Source organism: Bos grunniens, chromosome 1, assembly GCF_055505025.1.
Source record: "Bos grunniens cultivar Pamir isolate PY7600 chromosome 1, Bosgru_T2T1.0, whole genome shotgun sequence".
NCBI classification, from domain to species: domain Eukaryota; kingdom Metazoa; phylum Chordata; class Mammalia; order Artiodactyla; family Bovidae; genus Bos; species Bos grunniens.
The window spans coordinates 81,295,434-81,310,000 of record NC_141165.1 but is presented as its reverse complement, the minus strand read 5'-3'; the positions used below and the strand labels follow the sequence as shown (position 1 = coordinate 81,310,000).

General features: G+C 41.1%; 1 protein-coding gene across 3 annotated transcripts in view; it reads right to left on the bottom strand.

The window, feature by feature from the left end:
• Window positions 1-11,781, bottom strand: part of CCDC50 (coiled-coil domain containing 50) — an 80,188-nt gene extending 68,407 nt beyond the window's left edge. For all 3 annotated transcript variants that reach the window (XR_015133981.1, XM_086319608.1, XM_086319616.1), the window contains exon 1: window positions 11,492-11,781. Coding sequence is in view for 2 of the 3 variants with exons in the window: in XM_086319608.1 (XP_086175734.1) it covers window positions 11,492-11,540 (49 nt within the window). In the remaining variant the exon portion in view is untranslated. The remainder of the gene's footprint in view (window positions 1-11,491) is intronic.
• Window positions 11,782-14,567: the final 2,786 nt, after the last annotated feature.

Here is a 14,567-nt window from a genome sequence, read left to right as displayed (position 1 = left end):
TTCCAAGAGACAAAGTGACACTTCATTCATGCAAATGTTAGTTTGCGTGTTTTGGAGAGAGTCAGTAATAAGTAATAAACTAAGAATCATAAGCAAACTTTTCAAAAGTTGAACTTGTTTATTCATACACTTCACCTATGAAAGCCCCACTGGCCCTTACTCAGAACTGGCAAATGGATTATTCTTACTTTACATAAGGTTTCTACTTTGATAATCAATTTTGAAGTACCTAGATGTTTTCAAAGAAGCACATGTTCTTCTTCAAAAAAAGGAAAATCAAATGTAAGTCTATATTTTTAAAAGTCACTACAAAAATAATACATGCTGTCACATGGGTTCAACCAATAATAGTCTCCAACAGTGCACCACTATATCAAAAAAAAGTTTTGATAACTGATGTTTATAGTGATTAATGAAGCATCAAAAAAAAAAAAAAACCATTAGGGAAGTTTTTAAAAGGTTTCACTGAAATGGTCCAAGAGAAATTATCTTTTCTCCACAGAGTAACAGAGAGTAAACAATGTAAGTTTTTCTGACCATAGTCTGTGCTGTAATTACTCACTCATTTCAGCCTTTACAGCACAAAAGCAGCCACAGACAGTATGTAGACAAATGAGCAAAGTTATGATCCAATAAAACTTTAGACACAGAAATTTGAATTTCATATCATTTTTACCTGTCACAAAACATTCTTCTTCTTTTTCTTCAATCATTTAAAAATGTAAAGGCTATATTCAGCTCCACTGTATAAAAACAAGCAGTGGGTAGCTGGACTGGCCCACAGGCCATAGTTTGCAAACTTCTATCCTAGAGGAACAAATTTCAATTACCAAAAGGAAAAACATGCTGCCATTCTTTAACGCTGATAAAGGTAATGAGTTGCTACTGAAAAAACAAAAAATTAAAGTAGGGTAGGATGCATCCCTGCATTACGGTGGCCACAGTATTTTTAGTCAGTATATTCCAAATGTCCATTGTAAGCCCAATGTATAATCTGGGTATAAAAGACTACAGTTTCCTGGGACTAATCTCCAAGAGATTCAGCTGATATCAAGTAGAGCAGGAACCTGCTCACAGCAAAGCTCATAACATTGCACCAAGGTTCAAAGACCACTGATATTTACAAAATATTATCTGAAAAGAGAGTTGAATTCAAATACATAAAGAGTTCTCAAAGCTCAATAACAAGAAAACGGCCTGATGTTTTTTTAAAGGCAAACTTTAGAACACTCACTTCAACAAATGATGTAAGAATAGGAAATAAGCACAAGAAGAGTCTCCAATCACTAGTCATTACAGAAATGCAAATTAAAGCCACATGAGGTAATATTATACTGTTAAAATTTAGATCACAGCTACAAAACAACAGAACCAGAATTTAAACCCTTAAGAAAATTGCTTAAAAATTTTTAAAATATATCTTGACAATGTAAAGTACAGACAAGGATGCAGAGCAATTGGAGCTCACATACACTGCCTGCGGGAATGCAAAATGGTACGGCTACTTTGAAAAACAGTTTGGTAGTTTCTTATAAAGCTAAACATATATTCACCATACAACCCAGTAATCCTACCCCAGGTTCTAACCCAGGGCTTCCCTGGTAGCTCAGCTGGTAAAGAATCCGCCTGCAAAGCAAGAGATCCAAGTTTGTTTCCTGGGTCAGGAAGACCCCTGGAGAAGGGATAGAGTACCCACTCCAGTGTTCTTGGGCTTCTCTGGTGCCTCAGTAGGTAAAGAATCAGCCTGCAATGCAGGAGGCCTAAATTCAGTCCCTGGGATTGGCAAGATCCCCTGGTGGAGGGCATGGCAATCTACTCCAGTATTCTTGCCTGGAGAAGCCCCATGGACAGACGAACCTGGCGGGCTGCAATCCAAGGGGTCACAAGGAGTCTTACATGACTGAGCAACTAAGCACAGGTGCTAACCCAAGGGAAGTGAAAACACATTCACACACACACAAAAAATTGTATGCAAATGTTTATAGAGACTATTTATAACCACCAAAAGTAAAAACACCTCAATATTCATCAACTAGTGAATGGATAAGCAAATGTGGTACAGCCATTCACTGGAATTCAGCAATGAAAAGGAACAAAATTACTGATATACACATGGTATTAGATGTATTAGGCTAAGCGAAAGAAGTCAAACACAGAAAGCTATTATTGCGTGATCCCATTTATATGCCATTTTTGTAAAGGCAAAAGTACAAAGCCAGAAAACAAATCAGTGGTTGGTTGGGGTGGGGAGGAAGGGGTAGAACAATTTGGGGGTTATGCAATTGTTCTATATCTTAACTGCTGTGGTGGTTACAAGACCAAACATTTGTCAAACTCAGAACTGCACATTAAGAAGAACTTTTACTATACATGAATTACACATCAATGAGCCTGGCTAAAAAGAAAAAAACACTGATATATAAGCAAGACTGGTTTTACACTGGTTCTGGTTTATTAGAAAGTTTTCAGTGCCTTTCTGTCAGTGTATGGTTACCAATATCATATGAAGACCTACATATCTTAATGTGTGTGTTTGTTTTATTGAAATAGTGACATAAAAAAAAAAAAAAACACTTCGAGTATGCGTGTTTGTGGTGTCCTTTTAAAAATAGTCAGTCTGTTCAGTCACTCAGTCGTGTCCAACTCTTTGCGACGCCATCGACTGTAGCACGTCAAGCTTCCCTGCCCATGACTAACTCCAGGAGCTTATTCAAACTCATGTCCATCAAGTCGGTGATGCCATCCAATCATCTCATCCTCTGTCGTCCCCTTTCCCATCCACCTTCAATCTTTCCCACCATCAGGGTCTTTTCCAATGAGTCAGTTCTTCACATCAGGTGGCCAAAGAATTGGAGCTTCAGCTTCAACATCAGTCCTTCCAAAGAATATTCGGGACTGATTTCCTTTAGGATGGACTGGTTGGATCTCCTTGCCGTCTAAGGGACTCTCAAGGGTATTCTCCAACACCATGGTTCAGAAGCATCAATACTTCAGCGTTCAGCTTTCTTTAGACTCCAACTCTCACATCCATACACAACTACTGGAAAAACCATAGCTTTGACTATATGAACATTTGTTGGGAAAGTAATGTCGCTGCTTTTTAATATGTCTAGGTCAGTCATAACTTTTCTTCCAAGGGCAAGCGTCCTTCAATTTCATGGCTGCAGTCACCATCTGCAGTGATTTTGAAGCCCCCAAAAAATAAAGTTTGTTATTGCTTCCATTGTTTTCCCATCTATTCGTCATGAAGTGAAGGGACCAGATGCCATGATCTTAGCTTTCTGAATGTTGAGTTTTAAGCCAACTTTTTCACTCTCTTCTTTCATTTTCATCAAGAGGTTCTTTAGTTCTTCGCTTTCTGCTATCAGGGTGGTGTCATCTACATATCTGACGTTTTTGATATTTCTCCTGGCAATCTTGATTCCAGCCTGTGCTTCATCCAGCCCAGCATTTCTCATGATGTATTCTGCATATAAGTTAAATAAGCAGGGTGAAAATATACAGCCTTGACGTACTCCTTTTCCTATTTGGAACCAGTTTGTAGCTCCATGTCCAGTTCTAACTGTTGCTTCTTGACCTGCATACAGATTTCTCAGGAGGCAGGTCAGGTGGTCTGGTATTCCCATCTCTTGAAGAATTTTCCAGAGTTTGTTGTGATCCACACAGTCAAAGGCTTTGGCGTAGTCAATAAAGCAGATGATTTTCTGGAACTCTTGTTTTTTCGATGATCCAACGGATGTTGGCAATTTGATCTCTGGTTCCTCTGCCTTTTCTAAATCCAGCTTGAACATCTGAAAGTTCACTGTTCACATACTGTTGAAGCCTGGCTTGGAGAATTCTGAGCATTACTTTGCTAGCATGTGCGATGAGTGCAATTGTGCAGTAGTTTGAACATTCTTTGGCATTGCCTTTCTTTGGGATTAGAATGAAAACTGACCTTTTCCAGTCGTGTGGCCACTGAATTTTCCAAATTTGCTGGCATATTGAGTGCAGCACTTTCACTGCATCATCTTTTAGTATTTGAAATAGCTCAACTGGAAGTCCATCACCTCCACGAACTTTGTTCGTAGTGATGCTTCCTAAGGCCCACTTGACTTCACATTCCATGATGTCTGGCTCTAGGTGAGTGATCACAGCATCGTGGTTATCTGGGTCATGAAGATATTTTTTTGTATAGTTCTTCTGTGTATTCTTGCCACCTCCTCTTAATATCCTCTGGTTCTGTTAGGTGCATACCATTTCTGTCCTTTATCGTGCCCATCTTTGCATGAAATGTTCCCTTGGAATCTCTAATTTTCTTGAAAAGATCTCTAGTCTTTCCTATTCTATTGTTTTCCTCTATATCTTTTCACTGATCACTGAGGAAGGCTTTCTTATCTCTCCTTGCTAGTCTTTGGAACTCTGCATTCAAATGGGTATATCTTTCCCTTTTTCCTTTGCCTTTCATATCTTTCCTTTTCTCAGCTATTTGTAAGACCTCCTCAGACAACCATTTTACCTTTTTGCATTTCTTTTTCTTGGGGATGGTCTTGATCACTGCCTCTAGTTCTTCAGGCACTCTATCAGATCTCATCCCTTGAATTTATTTGTCACTTCCACTGTATAATCATAAGGGATTTGATTTAGGTCATACCTGAATAGTCTATAGTGGTTTTCCCTACTTTCTTCAATTTAAGTCTGATAACAATTTGGCAATAAGGAGTTCATGATCTGAGCCATAGTCAGCTCCCAGTCTTATTTTTGCTGACTATATAGAGCTTCTCTCTATTTGGCTGCAAAGAACGTAATCAGCGGGTTGGCCAAAAAGTTCATTTGGGTCTTCTGTTCCAGCTCACTGAAAAACTCTTCTCTTTTAGCCAACACAACAGTATCTGGGCTTCTCTGGTAGCTCAATCTGTAAAGAATTCGCCTGTAATGCAGGAGACCTGGGTTCAATCCCTGGATTGGAAAGATCCCCTGGAGAAGGGCAGGGCAACCCACTCCATTATTCTTGCCTGGAGAATCCCCATGGACAGAGGAGCCTGGTGGGCTTCACTCCATGGGGTCACAAAGAGTCAGACACAACTGAGCAACTAAGCACAGCACATAAACCACACAACAGTATCTAGAAATCCTTGTACTGATTTCTAAATTCAAACATCTGGGAATAAACAGTCTATATAACCCCAAGGTATATAAGACCAATTATCCTTTGTAGTTCTTATTTAGGATCTAGGGCACCCTAATTTTACAGTTTTGAAGCACAGGACACTTTTAAATAGGTCATCAGCTTAGAGCATTAATCCAACAATCCTTCCAGTGGCTACATCTGAAATTGCAAACATAGCTGTGATAAGGTTTATTTTTCCCCCCTATAGCTCAGGGTAGTTAATTGTAAAATACACTCCTTTACTTAAAAAACTGGGATTTCAAGAGAAGTGTGCAGTATCACACTGTTTTTTGTTACTGAGGCAAAAATTCACTTATCTCAATCAAAACTCTACATCTCTGAAGAGAACTAAGGAAAGATAATGGCCCACAGCTTTATTTCCACAACATGTTTAATCGTCTTAAAATATCCAAGCCTCTAAACATTAGCCCCTTCAGGTTGAGTGTACAGAGAGGAAATGCATCTTCTGTGTAGGAAAAACCACTGAGGCAGGAATATGACCTCCTGTAGTTCATGCAGCAATTCATTTGCTGAATCAAAACAAAAACCTGAAAAAAAAAAGCTTTTAATTAAAAAATAAAATGAAACCTAGGTCAACTTTTTAACATTCATATCAAACATTATCCCTAAAACAACTTGAGAAAAAGCTCTGAAATTGTTTTGCCACTCATTATTTTTATACCATTGTTTTTCTCCGGGGACTCTAACAGTACAGAATCTGCCTGCCAATGCAGGAGACACAAGAGATGCAGGTTCGATTCCTGGGTCAGGAAGATTTCCTGAAGAAGAAAATGGCAACACACTCCAGTATTCTTGCCTGGGAGATTCCATGGACAGGGGAGCCTGGCAGGCTACAGTCTATGGGGCTGCAAATAGAAGGATACAACTGAATGACTGAGCACACACACATACACCCATTAAGGAAATACATCAGGAGTGATTCTTTTTTATCTACAGAATAACTGAAAAGAGAGAGAAGAACACAGAGAGGGAACAAAAGAAGAGCGACGAAGGGAGGAGACGGGAAAGGAAGGGGAAGGTGAAAAAGGAGAGAGGAGGGAAGACTGAGCTGTGGAATACTCAACTCTAAACTTCTCTAAATTTAGGCCCTAGGTGGCAATTTTTAGATATGTTAAGTCTAAGGGGTTTACTACAACTCACTTCCCCATCCTGGCTCTCAGATTTTCATCTGGAAAATCTGGTGGAGCAGTGGTTTCTAATAGTTTCCCACAAGGGAGAAGTTGGCCTTTATGTACTTGTCAGTTTAAAAAAAAAAGGCATTTCTTGAATTATTAACATAATCTTTATTTTACAAATAGCAGCTATTTCAGTTTTTAAAAATCACTGTATTTATTTAAGAAGGTACTACATACCTGCATATAGCAATGTGAGAGGCATTCAGGGTGGAATTTCAAGAGTTCTTTACAACAACTCCTTGAACATCTCCTTGAACTCTTTAGGACTGCCTTTCCAGCACAGATCACACCACCCACCACAGGACACTTTTTACTGTGAAACTACCCTCACACAATAGGTGACACACATAAATCTCTAAAAAATATGTATCTAAGGTTCTTTCCAGCTTCCAAATTATATGATACTGCTTTGCATTTTACCTCGGGGGGGGGGGGAAATTAAACCTATTACTCAAAAAAAAAAATTCAAACCACCAAATAGCATTTTCAAAAATGTTTTCACTAAAATTTTATTCTTAATAATGATTACCTTCCAAATCACAAGGAAGAGCACGCAATGACTTTTTTTTTTTTACTTTCTATGTTATCCATAACTTTGTATGGATTCCATTTATAAGACATATCTATGAGAAAAAAAAAAAACACTAGAAAAAATACATAAAACATTTTCATAACTGTAATAGTGGCACTAAGATACATGATATCAAGGTTAAAAGGCATTATCTCTGCCCTCTAAGAACTTATGCTCTGAGAAGGAACAGGAAATTATGCCAGAGATAGGATTTCTAAACTAACAGAGAGAATTTAGTAGTCCATGATTTACTCATTTATTCATTCACACATTCACATATTTGCTGAATCTTTGCCAGCTATGTGAAAGATGTGAAGCCAGATCAAGGTAAAGAAAAACAAGACACATACCTAAGTCAAGATTTAGCACAGGTCTCACTAAAAAACAATAACCACCCCCTACCCCCAAAAAAACCTATGGAATTTTGAGGAAAAGAGAAACTGAGTTTGTCTGAGAGCCAGAAAATGGACCTCTTAGAGACCTCCATCACATTATGTGTCTTGTGGGCATGCCACATGCTTTAGATCTTTGGGACTACTTGATTAACTTACTGTAACAGACATAATTTTATATCTTTCTGCTTAAAGTTCTGGACTTAACGCCATTAATTTAATTTACCCTCATCTTGCCACTATGGTGTTCTGGACCTAAAATGAATCAGTGCTTTCTAGGCATATTTCTGAAAATCATTAACTTTGATCTTTAAAGAAAAAGAATTTGCTCTCAGAATAGCTAGCTACCTTCATTTCAAGAAACGTCTCTACCACAAGTGCACAGGTGCTCATCAGATACTAATCAAGTAAACTAACTTTGGAGATGTTGGAACTTCCCATATGAAGGGCAGTAAAAATACATAATACATAATAAATTCCCTTACTGCTGAGAGGAAAGAAGAAAGAAGGTTGGCCTGGTAGATGAGAGGACTGTAGATTGTATATTTCATGCTCAATGTTTAAAAGTGGGAAAACGCTAATGACTAAAAAACTGCAAAGGAATTAATAAACTTTAAAGAGTCTAGAAATGGCTTTGATGCACAGTCTACACCTCTCAGACCAAAATCTTAAGATAATGTGAAAACTTTGCTAAATACAGGAAAGAGCAAGATTAGCATGAGCAATTCAAACTAAGTAGAGCTATGGAAGCAGCTTCCCCAGTGTCTCTGCAATAAAGAATCCGCTTGCCAAAGCAGGAGACATGGGTTTGATCCCTGGGACAGGAAGAGCCCCTGGACAATGAAATGGCAATCCACTCCAATATTCTTGCCTGGAAAATCCCGTGAACAGAGTCTGGCAGGCTACAGTCCTTGGGGGTCACAAAGAGTCAGACATACAGCGATGGGAATCAGACTGGAGACAGCAAAAAGTGGGGAGTCTGGATTGTGGTTTTAGAAAGAAAATTCAGCAAAGAAGCTAAAACTGACCAAAAATCTAAGTTTGTGCTTTTTTTTTTTAAAAGGGAAAAAAAGCTTTGATCTAAACTAAAAAAAAAATGTGGAATATTGTTGGAACTTTTTTCTATTGGAGAATACTTTTGTCTAGCATTCACAAATTGCACGATGCATTTGAGATATACATCTACTGATATAAAAAAATGGTTGAGAATTATTTCAAATCTTGTAGCAGAGAACCTCAAATGTTTCCAAAGAAATAAAGCATTATTTCTAAACAATGGCAACAGTATTTCCATTACAAAAAGTATGCAGATGTTCCCCCCCAAAAAATGCTTTTAAACCCAGAAACAATGATGTATGTTAAAATTCATCTTAGACTTAATTCTTGACTTAATTCTTTTCACTACAAATGAACTCAAACACATCTCTGTCTCCTATTTTAAGAGGGATTTCCCAAGGTAAAACTACTGCAGTAGTTATTTTTTCAAAGATCTGTCCAAATGATGAGTATCTTTGACCATCTTAAAACTAAGCAAGTGTTAGATTTTTAACCTAGAAGAAAAAAGTTTTCAAATATTCCCCTTCCCTAAAGTCAGCCGCTACCATGACCTCTGTTGAGAAGTTCACAAAAAAAGTCCCAGGGCGCCCAGCCCCTTCCTAAAGAAAAGGGCAGTGGGAAGGGGCAGACATCCACTGCATTGTTCTTCTCAGTCTCTACTGGAATCTGCCCAATGATTCCAAATTGTAATTGTATATAAAGGTTTACATTAATAAGAGAAGTAGAGAGTTTTTAAAACTGGAGTTTAAAAATCTATGCCAGAATATTAATCAAATTATTACTAAACTTCCTTTTCAAACTGAGTTAGAGTTTCAATATTAAGAACAGTCTCAATGTTTGTGTATGTTTTACCCAATCATGGTCACCAACTTTATTTTCTTTAATTAGGGTCCAAAAAAAATCATTAGGGAGCAACCAGACTATAATCAAGACTTATATTAGAGAAAGATACACTTTATTAGATGTGAATACCTCCCAGAACAAAAACCACACTGCCATTAGGACATTCCTACTATAGTGTATCATTTCCTTTGATGATCTTTGAACCAGAAAAATCACATGCTTACAAAAACAAAGATCTTCTCAACAATTTCTGACCACCTTCAAAGTAAATTAATATATGTAATTCTAATGTAATGAAACAGCTACATAAATTTCCATACCAATTTACCATATTATATAAACTGGACTGCCTCACATCAAGTTGTGTAAAACAAAAACCAATCCAAATGAGTTAAACGCCAGAGTTTAGCAATGGAAAAATCTCGCATTTATAGATGGAAAGTGTTTGTTGAAACCCTTGAGAAAGAATATACTAGAATTAACCATTCATATCTTGGTTAGAAACCAAAAGACCTAAGAGTAATATAAACGCATACATAAGAAAGTGAGTTTCAAGTTCGTTTCAGGTCACTAACATGTACAGGGAGCAAGGTAAATTCATAGCACTACATGACTGTGTGCTGTGCTTAGTTGTGTCTGACTCTCTGCAACCCTGTAGACTATAGCCCGTAAGGCTCCTCTGTCCACCGGGATTCTCCAGAGAAGAATACTTAAGTGAGTTGCCATGCCCTCCTCTGGGAGATCTTCCCAACTCAGGGATCAAACCCAGGTCTCCCACACTGCAGGCAGATTCTTTACCAACTGAGCCACCAGGGAAGCCCTAGTTTACAAATTGAGGTTGTGTCTGAACTCCAATTCTTATCCTACTCCTCACACCCCCCAAGGAAGCATTATATATACAAGGATATATATAAACACACACACACAACTTCATACCACAAAGGTTAAAGACTATCTCTAAGACTAGGACCTTCAAAGAGCAAATTTACCTTTCCCACCACTCTGGCTCCAGCCTTGACAGTGCAAAGAAAAAATCATTTACATATGAATGCAAGAACCTTTACCAAAACCAGGATGGGAACTCAAGGGTTGAAAAACACCGCTTGCTAAAAAATCTCCGGCCTAAAAAACTCTAACATCCTTTAGGAACAACAGGACAGGCCGAAAGGCATTTAAAAATTCTATACAAAACCAGCGACTGTCTCCTGGTGTTTGGAACTCTGGGGCCTAAAGCAGTCAAGCTTTCTTTGGATCCTGGGTTCAGCCCTAGCAGCCACAAGACCCTATGAGTCAAATCAGGTTGGCAATGAAACACACAGTTCCAAGAAAGCAAAGATCCTTTTCAATTCCACCTTCCCAGGACAACTAAGACCACAAGAGTCAGCTGAAACAAATGACATCCACTACAGAAGCAATCTGCAAGCCCGGATAGCACTCTGGGACTTCCATGCTTCCCAGGGACAAATAACAGCCTAAGATTACTAAAGATTACGGCGATCCAGCACCCAAGAGCTCAGTTAAAAAAAAAAAAAAAAAAAAAAGGTCTAGGATGAAGACAAGAGGCAAGAAGTCAGTGGGCTTCTTGCTAGAAGTCAAGCCAGACCAGTAGTAATCAAGCTCTTACATCTGGATATCAGTATAGGAAGCTAGTAAAAATCAAGATCACAATGAGTCCCCTGCTCCCCTTCGCTTACTCCTTTTTGTGAGAAAACGCTTATTTATAGCAGCTTCCCATCTGGCTGCTCGCGCTGGGCAGTGCCCAGACTAAACTTTTAAACCTGGAAGAAGGTGGGAAAGTCAGCCAGCCAGACGCAGCGCTAGGAAACGTAGACAGAAGGAGGGAAAGAGTCAAGTTTCAAAACAAAGGTTCCACAAGGAACTGAACGTCAACCACTCCCCACTTCCTAGCCTTCAAGCCAGTTAGGCTGGGCCTGAATTTTTAAGAAGAGAAATAAGTCAGAGGAACCCAGGTCTGGAGCTTTCACTAACGGCACGGCTATTCCAGAGAACCTCTGCACAACCACTTGATGAGAGTAGTGTTGGCCTCTCCCCCCATCTCCCGACGGTGGAGAAAAACTGGGGCTCAGAACTTAGGCGACTTGCCCAAGGTCCCACAGCAGAACCGGAATTCAATTTCTTCCCGGCCAGGGCGGGCCGGCACCCGGTGGGCGCCAAGCGAAGGCCACGGGGGGCCCCCGAGACTAGGAAGGCCCTCCTCCCTCGGGAAGGACCCGGCGCTGGAAGCCGGAGGGGCCCGGCGCGCGCTCCACGGCCCGGCCCCTACCTTCCTTGACTCCCGGCAGCTTGGACTGGTCGATGGTGACTTCAGCCATGTTGGCCTGGGGTCCGGGCTGCACTTCGCCTCCGGCTTCCCGGCCGCCGCCTGCACACACCACGGCCCGGCGCGCAGCAGCAGCAGCGCCCGACGCGGCGCAAAGTCCAGGAGGCAGCGCTCAGGCCCGGAGAACGGGGCGGGCCGCCGTGCAAGGGCTGGCGACAAGGGCGGCGGGAGACGGACCCGGGCGCAGCAGGCTGCGCCGCCGCAGCCACCTGCTCGCGCCCCCGGCCCTGATCAATACCAAATACCCGGAGCCCGGAAATGGACCCGGGCCGGCCAGTACGGAGGGAGAGAGGAGACAGAAAGGCAGGCGGGCGGGCGGGCGGCCGGGCCGGGGTGGGGAGGGGGAGGGGAGCTGCAGGTCTGTAACCGCAATTCAAGTGGCTGGCGAGCGCAGATTTGCTCCTGCGGCCGCCTCCCTGCTGTCTCCTTTGTGCCGAGTGACGCGCCCGAGGCTAAGGCCCCCGCCCCCGCGCCCTGCCTCCCTCCCAAGGGAGGGTCGCGTCTGTCGGCGGGGGCCTTGTGTCCTGAAGGCCTCGGCCAAAAGGTCGCACGGATCCCCCACAAGAGTCGGTACTGTCGCCAGTGTAGTTCCCATTCTTGGGTTCTTTCCACAGGATGCTTCCTGTGTGCCTGGCTCTCTGGGGCACTCTTTGTTTCCTGGGATTAGAGGAAAGATGGTGTTTGGGCATTAAAAACTCTGTACTACAATGTACAGAACTAGAGAGCAGCTGATCAGAAGCTAGGCCTGTTAAGAGAATGTTCACAACCAGTTGAGGGAACTGAGTCATTCATTCATCAAAAATGCACGAACGTCTACCGAGTCCGATGTTAGATTCTGTGGGTGATAACAACATGCGTCAGACATCTCCCTCTTCTGGCATGTCACACATTGGTCTATAATTGTGACATTTTTATTTCCCTGAAATAGCATCTCCTGGCAACAGAATTCTCCCTGCCTTTGGGAAGTCCTCTTCGGGAGGGGCCTCCTCTCCCAAGCTTGTGCAATCAAAGAACCTCTCCACCATCAACAAGCTTCCTCCCTCACCTACATACATTCATCTAAGGATAGGTGTGTGACCAAGAAAAGTCAGGCAGAATACTTCTCTGGGGTTATATGAAGAAGGACAGATAAGCATTGTTTCTTGTGAGGAGGGTTGACTCTTCTTAATAGACAATGAGGCCAAACTGAAGACAGAAGTAAAGGTAAGAAGACAGTAGAGATGAAGAGGGTGTGTTCTGGTGTTACCATAGTAGAAAACCAGCTGGTCCCTGAGATTCCCACTGCTCTGGATTCTGGTATTTACCTCCAGCATCTTAATTGAGGCTAGCACATTTTACTACCTTAAACTAGTAAAAGTTGATATTCTGTCACTCGACAGCTCAAAGAGTAACTGTATGAGAGGCCATGTGGAGGAGGGTTTATTTGGACTTGCCATTGATTTAAGATTACCGAAAAATTAAGAGAGGATTTTCTAAGCCAGAGGGTGGCAAACCCTGGGCCACTGGATTTGAATGGCTGCTTTTTATGTGTTTAAATTATTACATTTAACTGCTTATGGAAATACAACATAATATTTTCAATCTCACCTCTTTGTACTCAGATTATAAAATACTTACTATTGGACCATTTCCAGAAAAGGTTAGCCAACCCTATTACTAGGCAGAAAGAACACCAGCAAATTAAGTGTGTAAATAGAAATATTAGAAAGGTAGCTTTGTGGGGATTTTTAAGTTGCCTGCCTTCTATGACTTTTTTCTTTTTAACTTCCCATGGTCATAGAGAATATTTATAATAACAGTATTGTCTGTTTTCCTCCCCCAAATTCATTGTCTTCATTCCTCTGTCATGCTCTGCTCTGGGAGGGTGACATTTATGAAAACATCACCAGGGTCTCCTTGCCCTGTGGTTTTGTTTTGAGTTAGACCAATGCACAACACTGGCAAACGATTAAAAAAAAGAAAAGGAGGAGGGAAATGTCAGGGTGTGTATTACATGCCTTTCCTTTATGCTAGCTAGGCCAAAATTTTGATCATACTGTGTCTCTCTGACTACAACGCCTGTCTAGAAGCCTCTTTCCTAGAGTTCCAGCTCTCATGAGTCTCTCATAGTACCGTTTCTTTACAATGCTCCTTTAGGCCTAGAATGGTAATAGCTTCACACTGTTACTGGTTCCCTTAACCATACCCACACCATTGTAAATACTCCCTTAATTATATTCTTTCCAGTTTAACCATTTTGAGTATGCCTTCTTTTGCCTAGACTCTGATTAATATAGTTGAGATATGCCAAAGAGTCACTGCTTTGTTTTCCTTAACAACATCTACATTTCTTATGATCACTGTAAGACCATAAAACATATTCATCTATTCATATGATCTCCACTTCCTATTCTCTTGGTCTTTCTTAACTATTTCAATCATAGTTTTTAGCCTCACTGCTCAGAAAAACAGCTGTTTTTATTAGAATTAACAATGATCTCCATGTTGCCAAATCCAGGAGTCAATTCTCAGCTTTCCTCTTATTGGCTTGTTATTCCCATGTAATAGATATGATTCAACTCATCTTCTTAACACTTTTTTTGTTTGGGGCTTGTTTCAGTTTTTGTATTTTCACTTAACTCATTATCTCCCTCACTAGCCATGTTGTTCGGAGAAGGCAATGGTAACCCACTCCAGTACTCTTGCCTGGAAAATCCCATGGACAGAGGAACCTGGTAGGCTGTAGGCCATGGGGTCTTGAGGAGTCGGACACAACTGAGCGACTCCCCTTTCACTTTTCACTTTCATGCATCGGAGAAGGAAATGGCAACCCACTCCAGTGTTCTTGCCTGGAAAATCCCAGGGACAGTGGAGCCTGGTGGGCTGCCGTCTATGGGGTCGCACAGAGTCGGACACGACTGAAGCGACTTAGCAGCAGCAGCAGCAGCAACCACGTTGTTAAAAAATGATTCAAATAATGTAAGTTCACTTTTGAGGGTTCTTCTGGATACTGGTATCTGCCAATTATTGGAGATAGTTA